Source organism: Salmo salar, chromosome ssa24, assembly GCF_905237065.1.
Source record: "Salmo salar chromosome ssa24, Ssal_v3.1, whole genome shotgun sequence".
Lineage (NCBI taxonomy): Eukaryota > Metazoa > Chordata > Actinopteri > Salmoniformes > Salmonidae > Salmo > Salmo salar.
In genome coordinates this window covers 2,297,987-2,321,401 of record NC_059465.1, presented here as the reverse complement: position 1 = coordinate 2,321,401, position 23,415 = coordinate 2,297,987, and the positions used below count along the sequence as shown (strand labels likewise).

General features: G+C 41.7%; 1 protein-coding gene across 9 annotated transcripts; it reads left to right on the top strand.

Moving 5' to 3' along the window:
* Nucleotides 1-335: 335 nt before the first annotated feature.
* Nucleotides 336-22,718, top strand: suds3 (SDS3 homolog, SIN3A corepressor complex component). 9 transcript variants are annotated; one of them, XR_006761764.1, is made up of 13 exons: nucleotides 336-573; nucleotides 7,219-7,288; nucleotides 7,610-7,665; nucleotides 8,451-8,522; nucleotides 8,728-8,747; nucleotides 8,871-9,027; nucleotides 9,508-9,603; nucleotides 9,836-9,922; nucleotides 10,155-10,260; nucleotides 14,226-14,366; nucleotides 14,785-14,908; nucleotides 16,830-16,914; nucleotides 22,174-22,716. XR_006761764.1 is itself a non-coding variant. In XM_014171252.2 (11 exons), the coding sequence occupies exons 1-11, from the start codon at nucleotides 462-464 to the stop codon at nucleotides 22,270-22,272; spliced, it is 960 nt and encodes a 319-aa protein (XP_014026727.1). In that variant the 5' UTR covers nucleotides 337-461; the 3' UTR covers nucleotides 22,273-22,707. The 9 variants fall into 9 exon arrangements, 2 of the variants coding, with proteins under 2 accessions (XP_014026727.1, XP_014026725.1); XR_006761766.1 differs by lacking the exon at nucleotides 336-573 and adding an exon at nucleotides 5,751-6,178 and having other exon boundaries at nucleotides 22,174-22,717; XR_006761765.1 differs by lacking the exon at nucleotides 336-573 and adding an exon at nucleotides 6,201-6,575 and having other exon boundaries at nucleotides 22,174-22,717.
* Nucleotides 22,719-23,415: the final 697 nt, after the last annotated feature.

Here is a 23,415-nt window from a genome sequence, read left to right as displayed (position 1 = left end):
TTCTTTTTTTCCCCTGTGTTTTTCTGCGTTAAAGTTCCCCAGTTTTCACCCCACACAGTAGGTGGCGGCATGCACCTCTAAATACTATAGAAGAAGAAGAATCATCACAACAACAACAACAACAACAACAACAAAACCTAGAATATCGTGGCGCTCTGCACGAGGCCTGACCTCGTAAATGCCTACTTAGACAACACACATCAGGTGCAGTTATAGGGGAAAATGCTATTTAATGTATACATGATTCAATTAGTACATGTTTTAACCACAACGGTGTGATAAAATCACCCCCAACAAATATCTTTTTCGTTTTGTGAATTTGAGATTTTGGTCAGGCGCGTTGGCGGCCATCTCACATATATTGGGGTCTTAACAGACGTAGGCGCTGTTTTGTTCTGTACAGCAATTCAAATCGATTGTTTATCTAACGTTTGTTTACAATTTTACTAGCTAGCCGTCATATGGCTTCCACTTTACTGTCACCGATGGTAGATTATTACAATGATGAAGAAGAACTTGATAGTGTGGACGAGGACGATGATCGAAGCTTCAGGGGAATAGACTCGGAAGAAGGTAATGTTAGCTAAACTAGCTAGGTTCACGCGTTAGTTAGCTTTAGCTGGCTAACGCGTTACACTTGTTATATTTAATAAGGAACATTAATGTTAGATTTTTTAAATATTATATTAACATTCAAAAAATAAAAAATAAACTCATCCCCATTGAACTGTAAAGGCAGTACGTTTGAGCTGACGTTAGCTTGGGCAACGATGTCGTAACGATAGCTACAGTATCGTAGTTAACTAACTAGCTAACTACACATTATGGAAGATAGTTTTACTTTATTTGTACACTTTTGTACACTTTTACAAGGCTTTTGAGAGAGTTGAACATTTTCTTTTTGAGACTTAGATTTTGGGGTTTTGGTCTATTTTCAAAGTGTAATTAAGACACTTTACACTAATCGTAACATCTCTGTTAAATTATCCCATTGAACTTCACAGAGAATCGACATTAGATGCGGAATTTAACATGGATGCCAAACTTTTATTTTTTGGGATCCCACAAGTTATGGCAAAATATCAATATGTATAGTTTTAGGGGTATTCAGATACAAGATAAAGAGAACATTCACAATTTGCTGACGACACCACCATTTTTTTTTAAAGAACATGAAGTCAGGAAAGCTATTGAATGTATTAATGCCTTCTCACATGTATCTGGTTTATCCCTGAATATTAGGAAATGTGAATTATTTGCGTTGAAAAAATGTGATTTAAACTCATGTAATATCCTTGTAAAAGATGTGATCACATATCTTCGTATTAAAGTTAGCAAGGAGCAGAAAGAAAGGGACAACTTAAATTTCTCTCCTATTGTAGAGAAAATTGTAGAGATTTAACTGCTGGTTATTAAGAGATATTTCTTTATCTGGACGTGTAGTTTTGTCAAACTCTGAAGGTCTGTCAAGGTTAGTGTATACCTCCCTTGCCTTGGATGTTCCTCTGTCAGTAACTATTTAACTTCATATGGTGGAATAAACCTCAATATTTAAGAAAAGCGGTAATATGTAGAACCCAAAGTGAGGGAGGGTTGAATGCTCTGGGTTTTAAAACCTCTAATATAATCTAAGATAAAATGGATACAAAACTATTTAAGAAATAAGGATTGCATTTGGAATATAGTCCCTAATTTAATATTCCAACAAATTGGTGGTCTAGAATTCTTGTTCAAATGCAACTCTGATGTGGGTAAGATCTCTATTAAGTTTTCTAACTTTCATAAACAAGGACTTCTAACTTGGAACCTCATGTACAAACACAATTTTTCCCCGCATAGATATACAATCTTGAATAATAAAGACATGAGATAGAAAAACAAGTCTTTGTTTTTCCATAACTGGTTTGACAACAGCATTATCTGGGTTAAACAATGATTGAATAATGATGGACAACTATATGATTATCCAGAATTCATGAGAACACACAAATCCTGACGAGTTTCAAATAGTTGTTAGAGCTGTCCCTAAAAGTGCTATTCTTCTTTTATGAGAATATAACAGTACTCCAAGTGCTACTGTTGAGTATTTTGTAGCCTCAGTACAGCTAGAAGGAATTGACATTTTAAACTATAAATGTAATAACGTGTATAAAAGAGAACTGTCATGATGTTACTATTCCCTCTGCTAGAATATACTGGAGAAGTGAACTGGAACAAAGTCTTGTTGTTGTCTGGGAAATACTACATCTAAAAAGGTGAAAGAAGTATCATACAAACTAATTCAAAGAATCTACCCTGTAAAGACCTTTATCATACACAGTTTTAAAATAGCTATTGATAACGTGTATTTTGTGGTTGTGACCCAGAGACTCTTGACCATTTATTTTGGGCTTGTCAGAAGATTTTGGGTTGAGTAAAAATATTTTATTTTAAAATAAACTAGCTACTATTAATGTTCATTTGAAAGACTCTGATATTATGTTTTAATTTGATCCAAATGATATGGACCCTGATTTAACTTTAATTGTTAATTTGTTTATTTTCATGGCAGATAATTTATCCATGAAATGAAGTGGGCGGAGAACAAACCCCTCTTCACATTTTGTCTAAGAAAATTTCTAAATTACATTTAAATTCAGTAAGTGTAAAAAACAAAAAGCAATTCGTATCATAAACATTTTTGACAAATTGAAAATGTATCTCGATATGTAACACCCCTGTCTGTTAGGTTTATGTACTCTTGTTTGTATATTTCTGTGATTGTATTTGTTTTGTTACTTAGTAGAAAAAGACAAATCAAAAAAAGATGACTGGCTAGCTTAATCAACAACACAGTAGTGATGGGCATTCCGGCTCTTTTCAGTGAGCTGGCTCTTTTGGCTTCCAAACGGGTCTTTAAAAAAAATACAAAACATTTTTTAAGTCAAACAGTTTGCGATAGTTTGACTATAATTGATGTTCAAACAATTCTAATTAAATTATTAAATTAAATCCTATTCTACCTTAACAACAATGTATTTAAAAATGTATTGGTTTGTTATGAAAAAGAATGCTACTAAACATTTGCATTTAAAGTATAACCTTTTTAATGTATATAAACAAAGTGCATATAAATCTAACCATTCAAAACGAATACAATCTGAACAACATAATAATAGAATATTGCACCATATCAAAGAAAAATAAATAACAATATGCAAAACTGCAGCATCCCACTTAAAACATTAAACTGATCCCTCTTTTCTCTCTCTTCTTTAGTGCCATGTTATAACCAGCAGCACACAGCAATGCTGACCATATTTTGCTTTTATGAGAGATTTGCATTCAGAAATGCAAGCTACCTCACTTCAGGGGCTGATGCGGTTTCTTCTCTCAGTAATTATTTGTCGTGTTTTTGAGAAGACCCTCTGAGGGAACGGATGTGGCCACTATGCAGAGTCTCCCTGTCATGACTTTACTAAGACGTGGGTAGACAGAGGCCTTGTTCTTCCACCAGCTCAGAGGGTCTGCAGACCTTTGGAGGAGGGGCTCCTCCAAATAGGATCGGACCTCCATTATGGCATCTGCTGAGGGATTCCTTCGTGCTGCATCCCCAGTTGCTCTCTCGTCAAACGGCAGACGTTTGTGGCACTACTGCTGGTGCTTCTGCTCCATCTGATCCCTCTTCTTCCTGTTGCCCTGGTGCCTGAGCCAGCTGACTGCTGGGGCTGCCCCTCCCTGCTGAGGTTATTCTTTGAAGAGCCTCATCAATCGCTCTGGCATCACTGAAGGCTAACTTCTTAAACCTGGGGTCAAGTGCAGCGGTTTCTGATAGCACGTGATTATATTCCATTCTGTGGAACTTTCTGTCCATTGATGAACATAGGGTGTCCATCAACTCTGTCACATGTCCTGTGGTTACATTTGCTTCTCTCTGGCGGCTGGCTGTGATTCGCTGCAGACCCTTACACAGGAGTATCATTTTTGAGGCTGTCACATAGCTGAAAAGAGAGAACAGTAATACTACATTCTCATCTACTGCTAATATACATGTATAATACTGGATTAAATAATGTAGTAATAACTGCACCTCTCTCCACTGATCTCCACAGTGACCTGCTCAAAGGGTTCCAGGACTCTGCACACCTCCACCACCTCCCATTCCTCTTGGGTCAGAGCATCAACAGGTGCATTGACGATGGCATCCTTTGACTCAAGAAACCACTTCAACATATAAAATGTTGAATTCCACCTTGTAGTGCAGTCTTGTTTAGGCCTCAGCTCAGGTATCCCCATCTGGCGTTGTGTAGACTTTAGTTTTTCAGCACCTACTGTGCTCCTGTGGAAGTATTCCACAGCTGCTTTCACTTTGTCCACAGTGGGCTTCATCACCTTCAGAGCATCTCTTACAATTAGGTTGATTGTGTGGGCAAGACATGGATGATGGGTCCATTTAAACATTTTCATGGCTTTGGTTATGTTAGCTGCATTGTCGCTAACACAACAGACCACTTTTCCATCTACTTGCCATTCTCTGGCCACTCTCAACAGTTCCTCTGCCAAGTTTTCTGAGGTGTCTGTCGCTGAACTCAAAGCAGTCCAGAAGACAGCTAGACATCGAAAAATCTTCAATGAAGTGACATGTAGCCAACATGTAAGAAGTGGTTACCCTTGATGTCTAGCAGTCAGTGTTAAGGCAAACTGCAGTAGCATTTTGGACTCCTTCCCACACTGAAGCCTGTGTGCTCGTACAGTTGTGGAATAAGTGATTTTGAAAGGGTTTTCTTGCTTAGAAATTAGAGCAATAGTCTAAATCCAATGTACACAATTCCAAAACCACTGTCATCCACGATCGAAAATGGTTGGAAATCGGTGGCAATCCTTTTAGCCAATGCAATAACAATTTGGCCTTGTTTTGCTACAGACAGACTTTGGCATAAACCGGTCCATAGAAGACTGCGTTGCTGTGGGTTGCGGAGTAGGCCTACTTGACTGAGTGGATACATCTACATGTGTGGAGGTGCTGGCTCCACCACTATCACAAGCAGGCCCGCTAGTTTCTTGAAGCTCTGCTACAGCTAGCTTCACAGTTGGGTGCACAGTTTGCATATGCCGGTGTAGGTTGTGCGTAGAACTGGCGTTATGAGATTTTGTTTTGTCAAATTCTACACTGCTCTAACATTGTCTACATTATTCAAATGCTACTGTGCTTCCGACTCATTTTCCAGCTGTTGTTTCACTGCTGCCCTTCCTCTCTCCTCGGCTGCTGAGTGTGTGACTGAGTGAGTTGGCTCGGCCCTCCCTCACGCATCTTTGGTTCATTGGTTGACACTGTCTGATTTGACAGGAACAACAGGTGAGGCTGTTAGTCTGAGCAGACGGTCAGAACGAATGTGTGCGCTTGAGCATTTAGGCCTATTTTATTTAATTTTTTTTCGTTCTTTGAATTAGTTAATTCTATTCATCTTTTGATTATTCATATCTTAATGTGTTTATGTATAAATAGATTCGGCTCTTCTGAGACTCGTTCGCGAACGACCCATCACTACAACATTCATGGGGGGATCTGGCACCACGACGAGTGAACCAGAATCAAGGCAGGATTTACAGGAGACGTTGAATATGGCGATTCTCCTTTTAAACGCCATATTCTGGTTCACACGAGGAGTAACGTTAGTAGCTTGCTGGCAAGAAAGCTACCTGTCACGGGGAGGAGTTCATGTATTTTTCAACTTTCATGGTTTGCATCCAAGCCTGGTTGTAAGTCTTCTAACGAGTTAACGTTACAGCAAACCATGTTCTGGTCTGATGGTAGACAGATTGCTAAAGTTAACGAAGAAAGCGTTCATCTTGTTACCCCTGTGCACTGGGGTCTCGATTCTGCCATCTGGCTCATTTAATGTTAAACTATTAGTAGTAAAGTTAGGAACAAGTCAGGGCAGGCAGTAATTCTCAGTAACGTTAGAACATTGACATGTGGCAAGAAACGCTCCAAATGGCTTTACCACCTGCGATTTAATTGATTGGCCTGTTCTGACACGGTCTTGGTGTGAAGTATATGGAACGTGTTTTATTTTTGTAATTATCTTTGCATGTGGATGGTGGTTGGATTGAGGCCCAGCCAAGCTCATTAAAACTTTCAGGAATGACGCTAGCCAACAACGTTAACTGACTTTGATGGATAGTTGTTTTATCAAAGGTAAGGTCATCCATTTTTAAACTGTCTAGCTAGCGTAATTTTGTCGACTAGTAGATATCTGGCTAACGTTACAGTACAATTCGCTGACAGGTAACCGGTAAAACCTTTGCGCTGGCAAGCTCAGTAGCAAGGCAACAAACGTTAGCTAGTTGACAAACGAGCTAGTCAGGGTAGCTAGGTAGGTAATGTCACGTAACGTTCGGCAAAACATAGGTGAAGATTGAATCTAAGAAACTCGCTTAATTAGCTAGCTATCCAAGTCTTCTGAGTGAGTCGTTGCTAAGCTAGCTAACGTCAGCTTGCCACATCACACCGCACGCCTGGAACTTGGCTCCATCAGCTACGCAATAGCAACTGTGCTAGCAAGTCAACATGCGGCAAACGTTCGGCAATCAAGGTAAAACCGTTCGCTATTGAGAATTAGTTGGATAGTCAAATGAGAAACGACTAATTACTTGAGTCGATTTCTTTCTGCCGTGGTACATTTCTTTCTGCGACGTTTCAACGAGAAGTTGTTGATACAAACGGGCCAGCCTCTTCGCGGAATGTCTAGCGTGCTAGTTTACCACTTTGCTTGTGACGGTAGTAGCCTACTAAGTCAGATAAGTAGCGAACTACCTAGTTTATCCTACGACAAACTAATTTAGCTACCCAAGCTATATTTGAATGTGTCGATGGGGGAAAACCTGTGCCTTTATCAGCCTCCGCACCTCGTTTTTCTGTGTTTTGGTATACGTTTATGTAAGTTTAAACATAAATGGCTGGTAACCGAGTCATGGGTGACGCAAATAATGGTAACTTTACTGAGTGCATAGGATTTTACTAGTCTAACGTTACTAAGATTTCCGGACTTTTTTTTATGGAGGACCGCATGTCCTAAAAGTATTCATATCATTGATTTGGGAGTGGTATTGACCAACGTGTTCTGAAAATGTAGTCTTGGCATGCCATATGATATTGCCTAATTTGGTACCTTAAACCTAAGGTGTATAGCTAGTATACTTTAATAACTGACATCAGGCTTTTTTGCCTTTTTTCAGACACTGAAGATGCCAGTGAAACTGACCTAGCGAAACACAACGAGGATGATTATGTGGAAATTAAAGAACAGTGAGTTTTCCCCAAATGCATGGTTACGCTGGATAGATTAATCAGGGCTCTCCAACCCGGTTCCTGGAGCTCTACCGTCCAACTCTAACGTAGCGCACTTGATTCTAATAATTCGCTTGTTGATAAGCTGAATCAGCTTAGTTACAACTGGGGTAGGAGGGAAAACCTACAGGAGGGTAGCTGTACAGGAACAGGGTTGGAGAGCCCTGGAATAGATGATGACATGGACCAAATGGGATGTTCAAAATGTAGCCCGATCTTGAAGGACTAAATGTACAGATACAGTAGTTGTTTGTGATAATCATGTTTGTTTTGTTGCAGGATGTACCAAGACAAGTTGGCATCATTGAAAAGGCAGTTGACGCAACTCCAAGAAGGTAATGTCACTGTTTCTAATTATCCCCACAGCATTTATTTTATTGTATTTTTATTTAACTAGGCAAGTCCGTTAAGAACAAGTTCTTATTTACAATGACCCCCTACCCCGGCCAAACCTGGAAGACGCTGGGCCGATTGGGAGTCCCATAGAGTGGCGCACAATCACGGCCGGTTGTGATACAGCCTGGAATCGACCAGGGTCTGTAGTGACGCTTCTACCACTGAGATGCAGTGCCTTAGACCGCTGCCTCTCTCGGGAGCCCTTTAATTTATGAATTCAACCGACTCCGTGGCCTTGTGGTTAGTGTCCGCCCTGAGATTGGAAGGTTGGGAGTTTGAGTCCCAGCTGAGTCATAACCAATACTGTAAAAATGGGAACCGATGCATCTCTTCTTGCCACTCAGCATCAAGGAGATAGATTGGCAGTAAAGCCCTGTGATAGACTAGTGTCCTGTCCATGGGGTATATTTGTACATCAAGCTGCCTCACGCTACAGAAATAGGCTCCTGCTCCTATGAACTGTTCTGTCTCGCGCAAGCTAAGGCATGTGCAAGGCTACTTTATTTATGAATTTGGCCTATCCTATAATCTATTAATCATCCTCACTGTAATAACAGTATTTGATTAGCAATGTCATAAATCCCTCAACATGCTGAAGTAGGAGCTTAGCAGACCTTTATCATTTGACACAACTGTTACGATGACACCTCAGAGGTAGTGTTGTTCCTTGCAAAAATTGGTTGAATATGGACGTTACATGCTTTTTTTTTTCTCATCCCTGCAGGAACACTTCAGGAGTACCAGAAGAGAATGAAGAAGCTGGACCAGCAATATAAAGAGAGACTTCGCAATGCTGGTAAGATCACTGTGCACTGTTTTTGAACTAGATGGGTGTTTCAGTAGTTGTTTTCCACGTGTAGAGGCCATATTCTTTATCATTTGATCTTGAACTCACCCAAGGGTGTGCAGGTTTTGTGATAAGTCGATGGGACAGACAGGGAGGGAGTAACTGACGTTTCAGTCAACATGAGCGTTACCGTTGTGTTTTCTGTTTCCTACAGATCTCTTCCTCCAACTAGAGGTAAGACATGTTTGATATTATTACTTAACATTGTAATTCCGTTGAATAATTAGCCTGCCATGATGTCCTTTTGACACAGTGAACATCCCCGGGCCTCTCCTCCTCTTTTTCTGTCTTTCACAGACAGAACAGGTGGAGAGGAACCACATCAAAGAGAAAAAAGCGGCGGTGAAGGAGTTTGACGATAAGAAGGTTGAGCTGAAGGAGAATTTAATTGCGGACCTGGAGGAGAAGAAGAAGATGATAGAGAATGAGAAATTAACAATGGAGTTGACTGGCGGTAGGAGAATCACTGAAAAAGATAAGATAACAAAGAAATCTCCCCCCCCTCATGTGGGGATTAAACAAAATGAGAGAAAGATGAAAAAAAACTTGACGACTTTGTAGGCTAATTTATTTCTGTCAGTGCAGTGGAAGTGTTTTAGAGATGAGAAAGAAAGTGTTTTAGAGATGAGAAAGAAAGCTTTTAAGCCCATCTCAGATCTCACAGCCTTGGTATTAACATGGGTGCCAATTAAAATGGCCTAGTCTTAGATGCATTGTGTTCTTACTGAAAATGTGCATCTTTCATGCTAATCACTCAGCTGATGATCTTGTTACTGTGCAGTAATGTTATTAAAATCTGTAAGGTCATGTAACTTTACGTAATGAGAATACATTACATATATTATAGTTATCAATATACTGATATACATTTAATCTGTTTTAGTTATTTCTTTGAGTGTCAGCTGCAGTGAACTCATGGTTTGTTTCCCTCTAGATTCTATGGAGGTGAAACCCATCATGACCCGGAAGTTGAGGAGGCGGCCCAACGATCCAGTCCCCATTCCAGACAAACGAAGGAAACCGGCACCTGATATCCTTTACAACTCTCTGCTTGTTTATAGAAGGGTTGACCCGAGCTATGCGCTGTGCAGAATCCATCTGTCTTCAATAACAATCTGGTCTTTACTGATTTTTAGTTACAGTACATTTCCCATTTGTAATTTGCACAGATCGTATAACAAACTCCAAATAATATTTCTGTAAATAACAGTATCTGGGTACAAATTATGATTTTATGATGAGTTGTCCTTAACTAGGCACACCTCAGTTAAACTATTTGCTAACAGACGACCAGATAATGGAAGATCTGCGAACACTGAACAAGCAGCTGAAGTCCCCTAAGCGTCCAGGTTTTACTACTCTTACGATTGTTTCAGTTAGTCTAAAGACCTATTCAGCTAAAATGATAAAATACATCAAGTTATTAAAGGATTTTAGTTCAGAAAATATTATTCATTTTAGATACATTTGTTAAATATAAAAACCTGCCCAGGCCACGCTATAGTAAGTTAACTATTTACATTGAAATGACTAGACAGATTTTTTTTTTGTTTTGTTCTCATGCCATGTTTTCTCCCCCAGTGTCTCCGTCTTCTCCAGACCATATGCCCACCACTCCAGTAGAGGCCCCTTCACAGCGCTATGAAGCCCGCATCGAAGAAGGAAAGCTCTACTATGACAAGAGATGGTACATACAGTGCATTCGGAAAGTATTCAGACCCCTTGACTTTTTCCACATTTTGTTACGTTATAGCCTTATTTTAAAATTGATTAAATTGTTTTTTCCCCCAATCTACACACAATACCCCATAATGACAAAGCAAAAACGGATCTCTCCAGAGATGTTCGATCGGGTTCAAGTTTGCGCTCTGGTTCGGCCACTCAAGGACATTCAGAGACTTGTCCAGAAGCCACTCCTGTGTTGTCTTGGCTGTGTGCTTAGGGTTGTTGTCCTGTTGAAAGGTGAACCTTCGCCGCAGTCTGAAGTCCTGAGCGCTCTGGAGCAGGTTTTCATCAAAGATCTCTCTGCTCCGTTCATCTTTCCCTCGATCCTGACTAGTCTCCCAGTCCCTGCTGCTGAAAAACATCCCCACAGCATGATGCTGCCACCACCATGCTTCACCGTAGGGATGGTGCCAGGTTTTAATCTTGGTTTCATCAGACCAGAGAATCTTGTTTCTCATGGTCTGAGAGGCCTTTGGGTGCCTTTTTGCAAACTAAGCGGCTGTCATTTGCCTTTTACTGAGGAGTGGCTTCCGTCTGGCCACTCTATCATAAAGGCCGGATTAGTGGAGTGCTGCGGAGATGGTTGTCCTTCTGGAAGGTTCTCCCATCTCCACAGAGGAACTCTGGAGCTCTGTCAGAGTGACTATCGTGTTCTTGATCACCTCCCCGACCAAGGCCTTTTTCCTCCGATTGCTCAGTTTGGTTGGGCGGCCAGCTCTAGCAAGAGCCTCGGTGGTTCCAAATTTCTTCCATTTAGGAATGATGGAGGCCATGGTGTTCTTGAGGACCTTCATTGCTGGATAAATGTTTTGTTACCCTTCCCCAGATCTGTGCCTTGACACAATCCTGTCTCGGAGCTCTACAGACAATTCCTTCAACCTCATGGCTTGGTCTTTGCTCTGACTTGCACTGTCAACTGTGGGACAATATGTAGGCAGGTATGTGTTTCCAAATCATGTCCAATCAATTGAATTTACCACAGGTGGACTCCAATCAAGTTGTAGAAACATCTCAAGGATGATCAATGGAAACAGGATGCACCTGAGCTCAATGAGTCTCATGGCCAAGGGTCTGAATAGTAAAGGTATTTATTTTTTGATATTTAATACATTTGCTAAAAATAAAAAAACGTGTTTTGTCTTTGTCATTATAGGGTATTGTGTGTAGATTGAGGGAATTAAATGTCTTCAATCAATTTTAGAATAAGGCTATAACATCAGAACATTTGGAAAATGTGAAGGGCTCTGAATACTTTCTGAATGCACTGTACATACATACTGTGAAACTTCAATTAATAGCCAGTAATTCTTTCACTTTTTTCAGTCACTGAAAACAACAGTGGTTATTAGAGACAGGCTTCTATTTAAGCCAGGCGTCTATTTCCTTAATGCACACAGCTTTTGCTTAATACAATTTTGAAAACTCAATATTACCACACTGTTTATTGTGACAGTATAAACATTGTAATAACAAATCCATCAAAAATCAGACTTGGCTGCCTATCATGCACCCCCTATTTTTGAGCTTCAGCACCATTCTCATGCCGTGCGCCTTGTGCCTTGAATCCCATGTAATTGCAGTAAATGTGTGCCAGATGCCCGGCTATTTATTTTGTAAATATTTTTTTATTTAACTAGGCAAGTCGGTTAAGAACAAATTCTTATTTACAATGATGGCCTAGGAACAGTGGGTTAACTGCCTTGTTCAGGGGCAGAACGACAGATTTTTACCTTGTCAGCTCGGGGATTCGATCTAGCAACCTTTCGATTACTGTTCCAACAATCTAACCACTAGGCTACCTCCCGCCCCTATTAAAATGGACCGGCGGCTGAGACTGCTTTTAATTTAAGTTTAATATAAATGCATGCAAAGCTTTTTCAATCACAATGGCCTCTGTTTATCTTCACTTTAATTTGTTTTATTTGACTTATTTTAAAAACACAGAAGAAAAATGGGATTTTCATTTAGGTTGATCAAGTCAAACTTAGTTCCACTGTGGTCCTTTTTATTGACAGCTGTGGTTGAACACTGTTTAAAAGACAAAAAAATGGGGCAAAACATGTGATCTACTAAACTGGTTTATTATAGAATATTGAGTGTTTTTAATCCATGATGCAGTTGACTTTTATTAGCCACTAGATGGCAACACACCCTTATAAATACTATACAACAGGAATTGTAGCCTTTACTGGCTGTATTTCTGGCATGTCTGCAAAGGATTTTCAAACAAGATCTTAGTGATCTTAACTACCAAATACTAAAATGCATTATCTGCCCTCTGGTCAGTAGAGAAAGGTTATGTCTTATTTACCAACATTCCCACCATTGATTGGATATCTGCCACCATGGATTTACATTTCACTGTCATGGGGCTAGAACATGCCTTTGGCCATTCTGACAGAAAGGACTGAATGTTGGCTTTACTTGGATAATCCGTCCTCTCAGGCCCCTTGGGTAGAGAGGGAGAGTCTAGCGCTCCCTGCATAGGACAGATGTCAATGAATAATTCCTTTTGAAGAGTGGACATTTTAAATGTGTTCCTTTCCATGACTTTCATGAAGCCTCTGATACATTTTGAAATGAGAGAGGGCTCAGGTGAGGGACCACTAAGTAGTGCTTGCTGCTATCTGTCTCACTCTGTTGTTAACCGTGAAACTATATGGCTTTGGTGAGGGTACTGGATATACCACGTCCATGGGGAAATGTACTATCCACATCTACTCCTTTCAAAGTGATTACTGTCTGTTCCACCTGCTACTGCTCTTACCTCAGGGTGACTCTCCCCAGACAGAGTATATGATAATCCAAGATTACCTGGCTGGCTGTCATACAGGAGAAGCAGATTCTGTTAGATTACCTTTAAAAATACTTTAAATAGTGTGTGTGCAGTACCAGTCAAAAGTTTGGACACCTACTCATTCCAGGGTTTTTCTTTATTTGTACTATTTTCTACATGGTTGAATAATAGTGAAGACATCAAATCTATGAAATAACACATGGAATCATGTAGTAAGTGTTAAACAAATCAAAATATATTTGAGATTCTTCAAATAGCCACCCTTTGCCTTGACAGCTTTGCACACGCTTGGAATTCTCAACCAACTTCATGAGGTAGTCACCTAGAATGCATTTCATTCAACAGGTGTGCCTTGTTAAGTTAATTTGTGGAATTTGTTTACTTAGTGTGTTTGAGCCAATCAAGTGTGTTGACAGCCCTATTTGGTAAAAAACCAAGTCCATATTTGGGCAAGAACAGCTTGAACAAGCAAAACAAAACGACAGTCCATTACTTTAAGACATGGTCAGTCAATACGAAGATTTCAACTTTTAAAAGTTTCTTCAAAGACAGTTGAAAAAAAACAAGCAGTATGATAAACTGGCTCTCGTGAGGACCGCCACAGGAAAGGAAGACCCAGCGTTAACTCTGCTGCAGAGGATATGTTCATTAGTTACCAGCCTCAGAAATTGCAGCTCAAATAAGTGTGTCAGAGTTCAATTAACAGACACATCTCAACATCAACTGTTCAGTGGAGACTGCATGAATCAGGCCTTCATGGTTGAGTTGCTGCAAAGAAACCACTACTAAAGGTCACCAATAAGAAGACACTTGCTTGGGCCAAGAAACACGAGCAATGTACATTTAGACCAGTGGAAATCTGTCCTTTGGTCTGAGTCCAAATTTGACATTTTTGGTTCCAACTACTGTGTCTTTGTGAGAAGCAGAGTAAGTGAACGGATGATCTCCACATGTGTGGTTCCCACCGTGAAGCATGGCGGAGGTCTGATGGTGCTTTGCTGGTGACACTGTCTGTGATTTTATTTAGAATTCAAGGCACACTTAACCAGCATGGCTACCACAGCATTCTGTAGCTATACGCCATCCCATCTGGTTTGTGCTTAGTTCCACTATCATTTGTTTTTCAACAGGACAATGACCCAACACACCTCCAGGCTGTGTAAGGGCTATTTGACCAAGAAGGAGTGGAGGGCAGCATCAGATGACGTGGCCTCCACAATCACCCGACCTCAGCCCTATTTATTTTATTTATTTCACCTTTATTTAACCAGGTAGGCAAGTTGAGAACAAGTTCTCATTTATAATTGCGACCTGGCCAAGATAAAGCAAAGCAGTTTGACACATACAACAACACAGAGTTACACATGGAGTAAAACAAACATACAGTAGAAAAATAAGTATATACGATGTGAGCAAATGAGGTGAGAAGGGAGGTAAAGGCAAAAGGCCATGGTGGCAAAGTAAATACAACATAGCAAGTAAAACACTGGAATGGTAGATTTGTAGTGGAAGAAAGTGCAAAGTAGAAATATAAATAATGGGGTGCAAAGGAGCTAAATAAATAAATACAGTAGGGGAAGAGGTAGTTGTTTGGGCTAAATTATAGATGGGCTATGTACAGGTGCAGTGATCTGTGAGCTGCTCTGACAGATGGTGCTTAAAGCTAGTGAGGGAGATAAGTGTTTCCAGTTTCAGAGATCTTTGTAGGTCGTTCCAGTCATTGGCAGCAGAGAACTGGAAGGAGAGACGGCCAAAGGAGGAATTGGCTTTGGGGGTGACCAGAGAGATATACCTGCTGGAGCGCGTGCTACAGGTGGGTGCTGCTACGGTGACCAGTGAGCGGAGATAAGGGGGGACTTTACCTAGCAGGGTCTTGTAGATGACCTGGAGCCAGCGGGTTTTGGCGATGAGTATGAAGCGAGGGCCAGCCAATGACAGCGTACAGGTCGCGGTGTTGGGTAGTATATGGGGCTTTGATGACAAAACGGATGGCACTGTGATAGACTGCATCCAAATTATTAAGTAGGGTATTGGAGGCTATTTTGTAAATGACATCGCCGAGGATCGGTAGGATGGTCAGTTTTACGAGGGTTATGTTTGGTAGCATGAGTGAAGGATACTTTGTTGCGAAATAGGAAGCAAATTCTAGATTTAACTTTGGATTGGAGATGTTTGATGTGAGTCTGGAAGGAGAGCTTACAGTCTAACCAGACACCTAGGTATTTGTAGTTGTCCACATATTCTAAGTCAGAACCGTCCAGCGTAGTGATGCTGGACGGGCGGGCAGGTGCAGGTAGCGATCGGTTGAAGAGCATGCGTTTAGTTTTACTTGTATTTAAGAGCAGTTGGAGGCCACGGAAGGAGAGTTGTATGGCATTAAAGCTTGTCTGGAGGGTTAACGCAGTGTCCAAAGAAGGGCCAGAAGTATACAGAATGGTGTCGTCTGCATAGAGGTGGATCAGAGACTCACCAGCAGCAAGAGCAACATCATTGATGTATACAGAGAAGAGTTGGCCCAAGAATTGAACCCTGTGGCACCCCTATAGAGACTACCAGAGGCCCGGACAACAGGCCATCCGATTTGACACATTGAACTCTGTCAGAGAAGTAGTTTGTGAACCAGGCGAGGCAATCATTTGAGAAACCAAGGCTATTGACTCTGCCTACGAGGATGTGGTGATTGACAGCGTCGAAAGCCTTGGCCAGGTCAATGAATACGGCAGCACAGTATTGTTTCTTATCGATGGCGGTTACGATACCGTTTAGGACCTTGAGCGTGGCTGAGGTGCACCCATGACCAGCTCTGAAACCAGATTGCATAGCGGAGAAGGTGCGATGGGATGCGAAAGGGTCGGTAATCTGTTTGTTGACTTGGCTTTCGAAGACCTTAGAAAGGCAGGGTAGGATAGATGTATAAGTCTGTAGCAGTTTGGGTCAAGAGTGTCCCCCTCCTTTGAAGAGGGGGATGACAGCAGCTGCTTTCTAATCTTTGGGAATCTCAGACGACACGAAAGTAAGATTGAACAGGCTAGTAATAGGCGTTGCAACAATTTCGGCAGATAATTTTAGAAAGAAAGGGTCCAGATTGTCTAGCCCGGCTGATTTGTAGGGGTCTAGATTTTGCAGCCCTTTCTGAAATTGAGATGAGTAGGACCGCGGAGTGGCGGAAAAGCAGCCAACAAGTGCTCAGCATATGTGGGTACTCCTTCAAGACTGTTGGAAAAGCATTCCAGGTGAAGCTGGTTGTGAGAATGCCAAGAGTGCAAAGCTGTCATCAAGGCAAAGGGTGGCTACGTTGAAGAATCTTAAACAAATCAAAATATATTTTATATTTAACACTACTCTGGTTACTACATGATTCCATATGTTTTGATGACATCACTATTATTCTATAATGTAGAAATAGTAATAATAAAGGAAAAACCCTTGAATGGAGTAGGTGTCCAAACCTTTGACTGGTACTGTATGACATTCTTACCTGAATAGACTGATCCCTGCTCTTACCCCCTCACTCAATGTCAGTCGATTAAACATTAGAGGAGCGACATTTAAATATTTTTCCGTTTAATTTAAATGTCCTCGTGTTTTTTGTAAGGACACTGCTTAGAAATGTCTGAAATGGCTACTGACTACAAGGTAAGATAATGATCATGCATTCATTTCCAGCATGAGAAGTGTTTAATTGCTAATGTTTTTTGGCTCATGTTTTTTTGTTCTTGTCTTGACCCTGTCAGGTACCATAAGGGCCAAGCCATCTACCTGGAGTCAAAGGAGAACACCAAGATCAGCTGTGTCATCAGCTCTGTGGGAACAAACGAGGTGAGTGTCAGACCCTTATAGCCACTAGCCTGGTCTAAGATATTTGTGCTCTCTTTAGTCATTGCATACTACCCTGAACAAAAATATAAACGCAACATGTAAAGTGTTAGTCCCATGTTTTATGAGATGAAGTTAAAGATCCCAGAAATGTTCCATATTCACTAAAAGCTTATTTCTCTCAAATCTTTTTACAAATTTGTTTACATCTCTGTTAGTGAGCATTTCTCCTTTGCCAAGATAATCCATCCACATGACAGGTGTGGCATATCAAGAAGCTGATTAAACGGCACAATCATTACACAGATGCACCTTTTGTTGGGGTCAATGAAAAGCCTCTCTAAAATGTGCAGTTTTGTCACAGAACACAATGCCACAAATGTATCAAGTTTTGAGGGTGTATGCAATTGTCATGCTGACTGCAGGAATGTCCACCAGAGTTGTTGCCAGAGAATGTAATGTTAATTTCTCTACCATAAGCCGCCTCCAATGTCATTTTACAAAGTTTGGCAGTATGTCCAACCGGCCTCACAACCGTAGACCATGTGTAACCACGTTAACCGAGGACCTCCACATTTGGCTTCTTCACCTGCGGGATCGTCTGAGACCAGCCATCTGGACAGCTGATAAAACTGTGGGTTTACAAAACCAAATAATTTCTGCACGAACCGTCTCAGTGAAGCTCATCTGCGTATTCGTCGTCCTCACCAGGGTCTTGACCTAAAAGAATTATGGCCACTGGCACACTGGAGAAGTGTGCTCTTCACGGATGAATCCCGGTTCAACTGTACCAGGCAGGTGGCAGACAGCTTGTATGACATTGTGTGGGTGAGAGGTTTGCTGACGTCAACAACGTGAACAGAGTACCCCATGGTTATGGTATGTCCAGGCATAAGCTACAGACAATGAACCGAATAGCATTTTATCAATGGCAATTTTAATTAGCACAGAGATACTGTGACGAGATCCTGAGGCCCATGTCGTACCATTCATCCTCCGCCATCACCTCACGTTTCAGCCTAAATATGTACGGCCCAATGTCGCAAGGGTCTGTGCACATTTCCTGGAAGCTGAAAATGTCCCAGTTCTTCCATGGCCTGCATACTCAGACATGTCACCCGTTGAGCATGTTTGGGATGCTCTGGATCGATGTATGACAGCGTGTTCCAGTTACCGCCAATATCCAGCAACTAAGCACAGCCATTGAAGAGGAGCGGGACAACATTCCACAGGCCTCGATCAACAGCCTGATCAACTCTATTTGAAGGAGATGTTGCATGAGGCAAGAACTGGTCACACCAGATTCTCACTGGTTTTGGATCCACGACCCTACATTTTTAAGGTATCTGTGACCCACATGCATATCTGTATTCCCAGTCATATGAAATCCATAGGTCAGTGCCTAATTGATTAAAATTGACCTATTTTAATTTTTACTTTTTTTTAAATACATTTTTTTATATATATATATTTTTTATTACATATTTTTTCAATTTTTTAATAATAAAAAAATAAAATAATATATATATATATATATATATATATACACACACACACTGCTCAAAAAAATAAAGGGACACTTAACCTGTTATGGCTAGGGGGCAGTATTTTCACGGCTGGATAAAAAACGTACCTGATTTAATCTGGTTACTACTCCTGCCCAGTAACTAGAATATGCATATAATTATTGGCTTTGGATAGAAAACACTCAAGTTTCTAAAACTGTTTGAATGGTGTCTGTGAGTATAACAGAACTCAAATGGCAGGTCAAAACCTGAGAGATTCCTTTACAGGAAGTGGCCTGTCTGACCATTTCTTGGCCTTCTTTGCCATCTCTATCTTTTACAAAGGATCTCTGCTCTAACGTGACACTTCCTACGTCTTCCATGGGCGCTCAGAGCCCGGGAAAAACCTGAATGTCGTCATCCCAGCCCCAGGCTGAAACACATTATCGCCTTAATCAAGTGGCCGATCAAGGGACTGTGGGCTTAGGCGCGTGCCCTGGCCGCCCCCGTCTTTGTGATTTTTCCTCTGTTTGCCGAAAAGGAGATTCCCGGTCGGAATATTATCGCTTTTTTACGAGATAAATTGCATAAAAATTGATTTTAAACAGCGGTTGACATGCTTCGAAGTACGGTAATGGAATATTTAGAATTTTTTTGTCACGAATTGCGCCATGCGCACGACCCTGATTTACCATTTCGGATAGTGTCTGGGACGCACGAACAAAACGCCGCTATTCGGATATAACGATGGATTATTTTGGACCAAACCAACATTTGTTATTGAAGTAGCAGTCCTGGGAGTGCTTTCTGATGAAGACAACAAAAGGTAATCAAACTTTTATAATAGTAAATCTGATTTTGGTGAAGGCTAAACTTGCCGGGTGTCTAAATAGCTAGCCTGTGATGGCTGGGCTATGTACTTAGAATATTGCAAAATGTGCTTTCACCAAAAAGCTATTTTAAAATCGGACATATCGAGTGCATAGAGGAGTTCTGTATCTATAATTCTTAAAATAATTTATGCTTTTGGTGAACGTTTATCGTGAGTAATTTAGTAAATTGTTAGTAAATTCCCCGGAAGTTTGCGGGGGGTATGCTAGTTCTGAACGTCACATGCTAATGTAAAAAGCTGTTTTTTTATATAAATATGAACTTGATTGAACAAAACATGCATGTATTGTATAACATAATGTCCTAGGTGTGTCATCTGATGAAGTTCATCCACCACTGGCCTGCTGGCCCCCCTACCTCTGAGGAAGCACTGTTCCCGCTCAGCCCAGTCAAAACTGTTCGCTGCTCTGGCACCCCAATGGTGGAACAAGCTCCCTCACGACGCCAGGACAGCGGAGTCAATCACCACCTTCCGGAGACACCTGAAACCCCACCTCTTTAAGGAATACCTAGGATAGGATAAAGTAATCCTTCTAACCCCCCCCCTTAAAAGATTTAGATGCACTATTGTAAAGTGGTTGTTCCACTGGATATCATAAGGTGAATGCACCATTTTGTAAGTCGCTCTGGATAAGAGCGTCTGCTAAATGACTTAAATGTAAATGTAAATGAAGATCATCAAAGGTTAGTGCTGCATTTAGCTGTCTTCTGGGTTTTTGTGACATTATATGCTAGCTTGAAAAATGGGTGTCTGATTATTTCTGGCTTGGTACTCTGCTGACATAATCTAATGTTTTGCTTTCGCTGTAAAGCCTTTTTGAAATCGGACAGTGTGGTTAGATAACGGAGAGTCTTGTTTTAAAAATGCTGTGAAATAGTCATATGTTTGAAAAATTGAAGTTTTTGTATTTTTGAGGAATTTGTAATTCGTGCCACGCCTATCATTGGATATTGGAGCAGGTGTTCCGCTAGCGGAACGTCTAGATGTAAGAGGTTAAACAACACATCCTAGATCTGAATGAAAGAAATAATCTTATTAAATACTTTTTTCTTTACATAGTTGAATGTGCTAACAACAAAATCACACAAAAATAATCAATGGAAATCCAATTTATCAACCCATGGAGGTCTGGATTTGGAGTCACACTCAAAATTTAAAGTGGAAAACCACACTACAGGCTGATCCAACTTTGATGTAATGTTCTTAAAACAAGTCACAATGAGGCTCAGTAGTGTGTGTGGCCTCCACGTGCCTGTATGACCTCCCTACAACGCCTGGGCATGCTCCTGATGAGGTGGCGGATGGTCTCCTGAGGGATCTCCTCCCAGACCTGGACTAAAGTATCCGCCAACTCCTGGACAGTCTGTGGTGCAACGTGGCGTTGGTGGATGAAGCGAGACATGATGTCCCAGATGTGTTCAATTGGATTCAGGTCTGGGGAACTGGCGGGCCAGTCCATAGCATCAATGCCTTCCTCTTGCAGGAACTGCTGACACACTCCAGCCACATGAGGTCTAGCATTGTCTTGCATTAGGAGGAACCCAGGGCCAACCGCACCAGCATATGGTCTCACAAGGGGTCTGAGGATCTCATCTCGGTACCTAATGGCAGTCAGGCTACCTCTGGCGAGCACATGGAGGGCTGTGCGGCCCCCCAAAGAAATGCCACCCCACACCATGACTGACCCCCCGCCAAACCGGTCATGCTGGAGGATGTTGCAGGCAGCAGAACGTTCTCCACGGCGTCTCCAGACTCTGTCACGTGCTTAGTGTGAACCTGCTTTCATCTGTGAAGAGCACAGGGTGCCAGTGGCGAATTTGCCAATCTTGGTGTTCTCTGGCAAATGCCAAATGTCCTGCACGGTGTTGGGCTGTAAACACAACCCCCACCTGTGGACGTCGGGCCCTCATACCACCCTCATGGAGTCTGTTTCTGACCGTTTGAGCAGACACATGCACATTTGTGGCCTGCTGGAGGTCATTTTGCAGGGCTCTGGCAGTGCTCCTCCTGCTCCTCCTTGCACAAAGGCGGAGGTAGCGGTCCTGCTGCTGGGTTGTTGCCCTCCTACGGCCTCCTCCACGTCTCCTGATGTACTGGCCTGTCTCCTGGTAGCGCCTCCATGCTCTGGACACTACGCTGACAGACACAGCAAACCTTCATGCCACAGCTCGCATTGATGTGCCATCCTGGATGAGCTGCACTACCTGAGCCACTTGTGTGGGTTGTAGACTCCGTCTCATGCTACCACTAGAGTGAAAGCACCGCCAGCATTCAAAAGTGACCAAAACATCAGCCAGGAAGCATAGGAACTGAGAAGTGGTCTGTGGTCACCACCTGCTGAACCACTCCTTTATTGGGGGTGTCTTGCTATTTGCCTATAATTTCCACCTGTTGTCTGTGCCATTTGCACAACAGCATGTGAAATTTATTGTCAATCAGTGTTGCTTCCTAAGTGGACAGTTTGATTTCACAGAAGTGTGATTGACTTGGAGTTACATTGTGTTGTTTAAGTGTTCCCTTTTTTTTTTTGGAGCAGTGTATATAAAAAGCCTTTTTTTCTCCTTATGAATTGTAACACAGTAAGATCTTTGAAATTGTTGCGTTTTTGTTCAGTTTAGTTTGCTAGACGGCACAAACTGATCTGGTGCCAGGCTACACAGCAACAGCTATGCGTTTTAGCCGTATGTCTTCTACAGTTTAGGAATCTTGGACTGCATGACTTAAAACACTGTGGAATGTTAGAAATTGTGTGACATTTAGATTTTTGCTGCTTTTTCATCCACTAAACTTGTGATTTCCCCTACAGATGCTCTTTCTTATTGCATGGAGAGCTAATGAGTAATTTGTTCTGTTTCCCCCTCACAGATCTGGGTGAGGAAGACCAGTGACAGCACAAAGATGAGGATCTACCTGGGACAACTGCAGAGAGGAGCGTTTGTCATCCGACGGCGGTCGGCAGCATAGAACACATGCCCCTTCTGTTTATCCATCCATCTCTATAGCATCTTCCTCGTTCTATCCCTTTTTGTAAGTATAGTACGTGGCTTCCCTCATGTTGATCCCCTGCCCTACTGTGTGCCTGAGGAAGTTTTCTCAATGACTTCCTGACGTTTCAACTAGGGATGCACCGATATAAAATCTTTGCCCAATATCGATATTTTCCTTGCCAAATAAACCGATACCCGATATTTACATTTTTTGCGGCCTTTTTAAAATGCTGTAAAATAGTCATATGTTTGAAAAATTGAAGTTTTTGTATTTTTGAGGAATTTGTAATTCGCGCCACACCTATCATTGGATATTGGAGCAGGTGTTCCGCTAGCGAAACGTCTAGATGTAAGAGGTTAATTAAGCATGTCCCAGTTTAGGTCACCTAACAGTACGAACTCTGAAGATAGATGGGGGGCGATCAATTCACATATGGTGTCCAGGGCACAGCTCGGGGCTGAAGGGGGTCTATAACAAGCGGCAATGGTGATAGACTTGTTTCTGGAAAGGGGGGTTTTTAAAAGTAGAAGCTCGAATTGTTTGGGCACAGACCTGGATAGTATGACAGAACTCTGCAGGCTATCTCTGCAGTAGAATGCAACTCCGCCCCCTTCGGCAGTTCTATCTTGTAGGAAAATGTTACAGTTAGGGATGGAAATTTCAAGATTTTTTTGGTGGCCTTCCTAAGCCAGGATTCCGACAAGGCTTGGACATCCGGGTTGGCGGAGTGTGCTAAAGCAGTGGAAAAAACAAACTTAGGGTGGAGGCTTCTAATGTTAACATGCATGAAACCAAGGCTTTTATGGTTACAGAAGTCAACAAATGAGTGCCTGGGGAATGGGAGTGATGCTGGGGGCTGTAGGGCCTGGGTTAACCTCTACATCACCAGAGGAATAGAGGAAGAGTATGGTAAGAGTACGCCTAAAGGCAATAACAACTGGTCGTCTAGTGCGTTCAGAACAGAGTAAAAGGAGCAGATTTCTGGGCGCGGAAGTATAGATTCAAGGCATAATGTACAGACAAGGGTATGGTAGGATGTGAGTACAGTGGAGATAAACCTAGGCATTGAGTGAGGATGAGCGAGGTTTTGTCTCTAGAGGCACCATTTAAGCCAGGTGA

Coding starts and splice junctions, on each gene's coding strand:
- suds3 (XM_014171250.2), top strand. CDS start 5,536: ATGGGGGGATCTGGCACCACGACGAGTGAACCAGAATCAAGGCAGGAT. Junction 8,523..8,727: donor AGAGAGACTTCGCAATGCTG/GTAAGATCACTG, acceptor TGTTTCCTACAG/ATCTCTTCCTCCAACTAGAG. Junction 8,748..8,870: donor ATCTCTTCCTCCAACTAGAG/GTAAGACATGTT, acceptor TGTCTTTCACAG/ACAGAACAGGTGGAGAGGAA.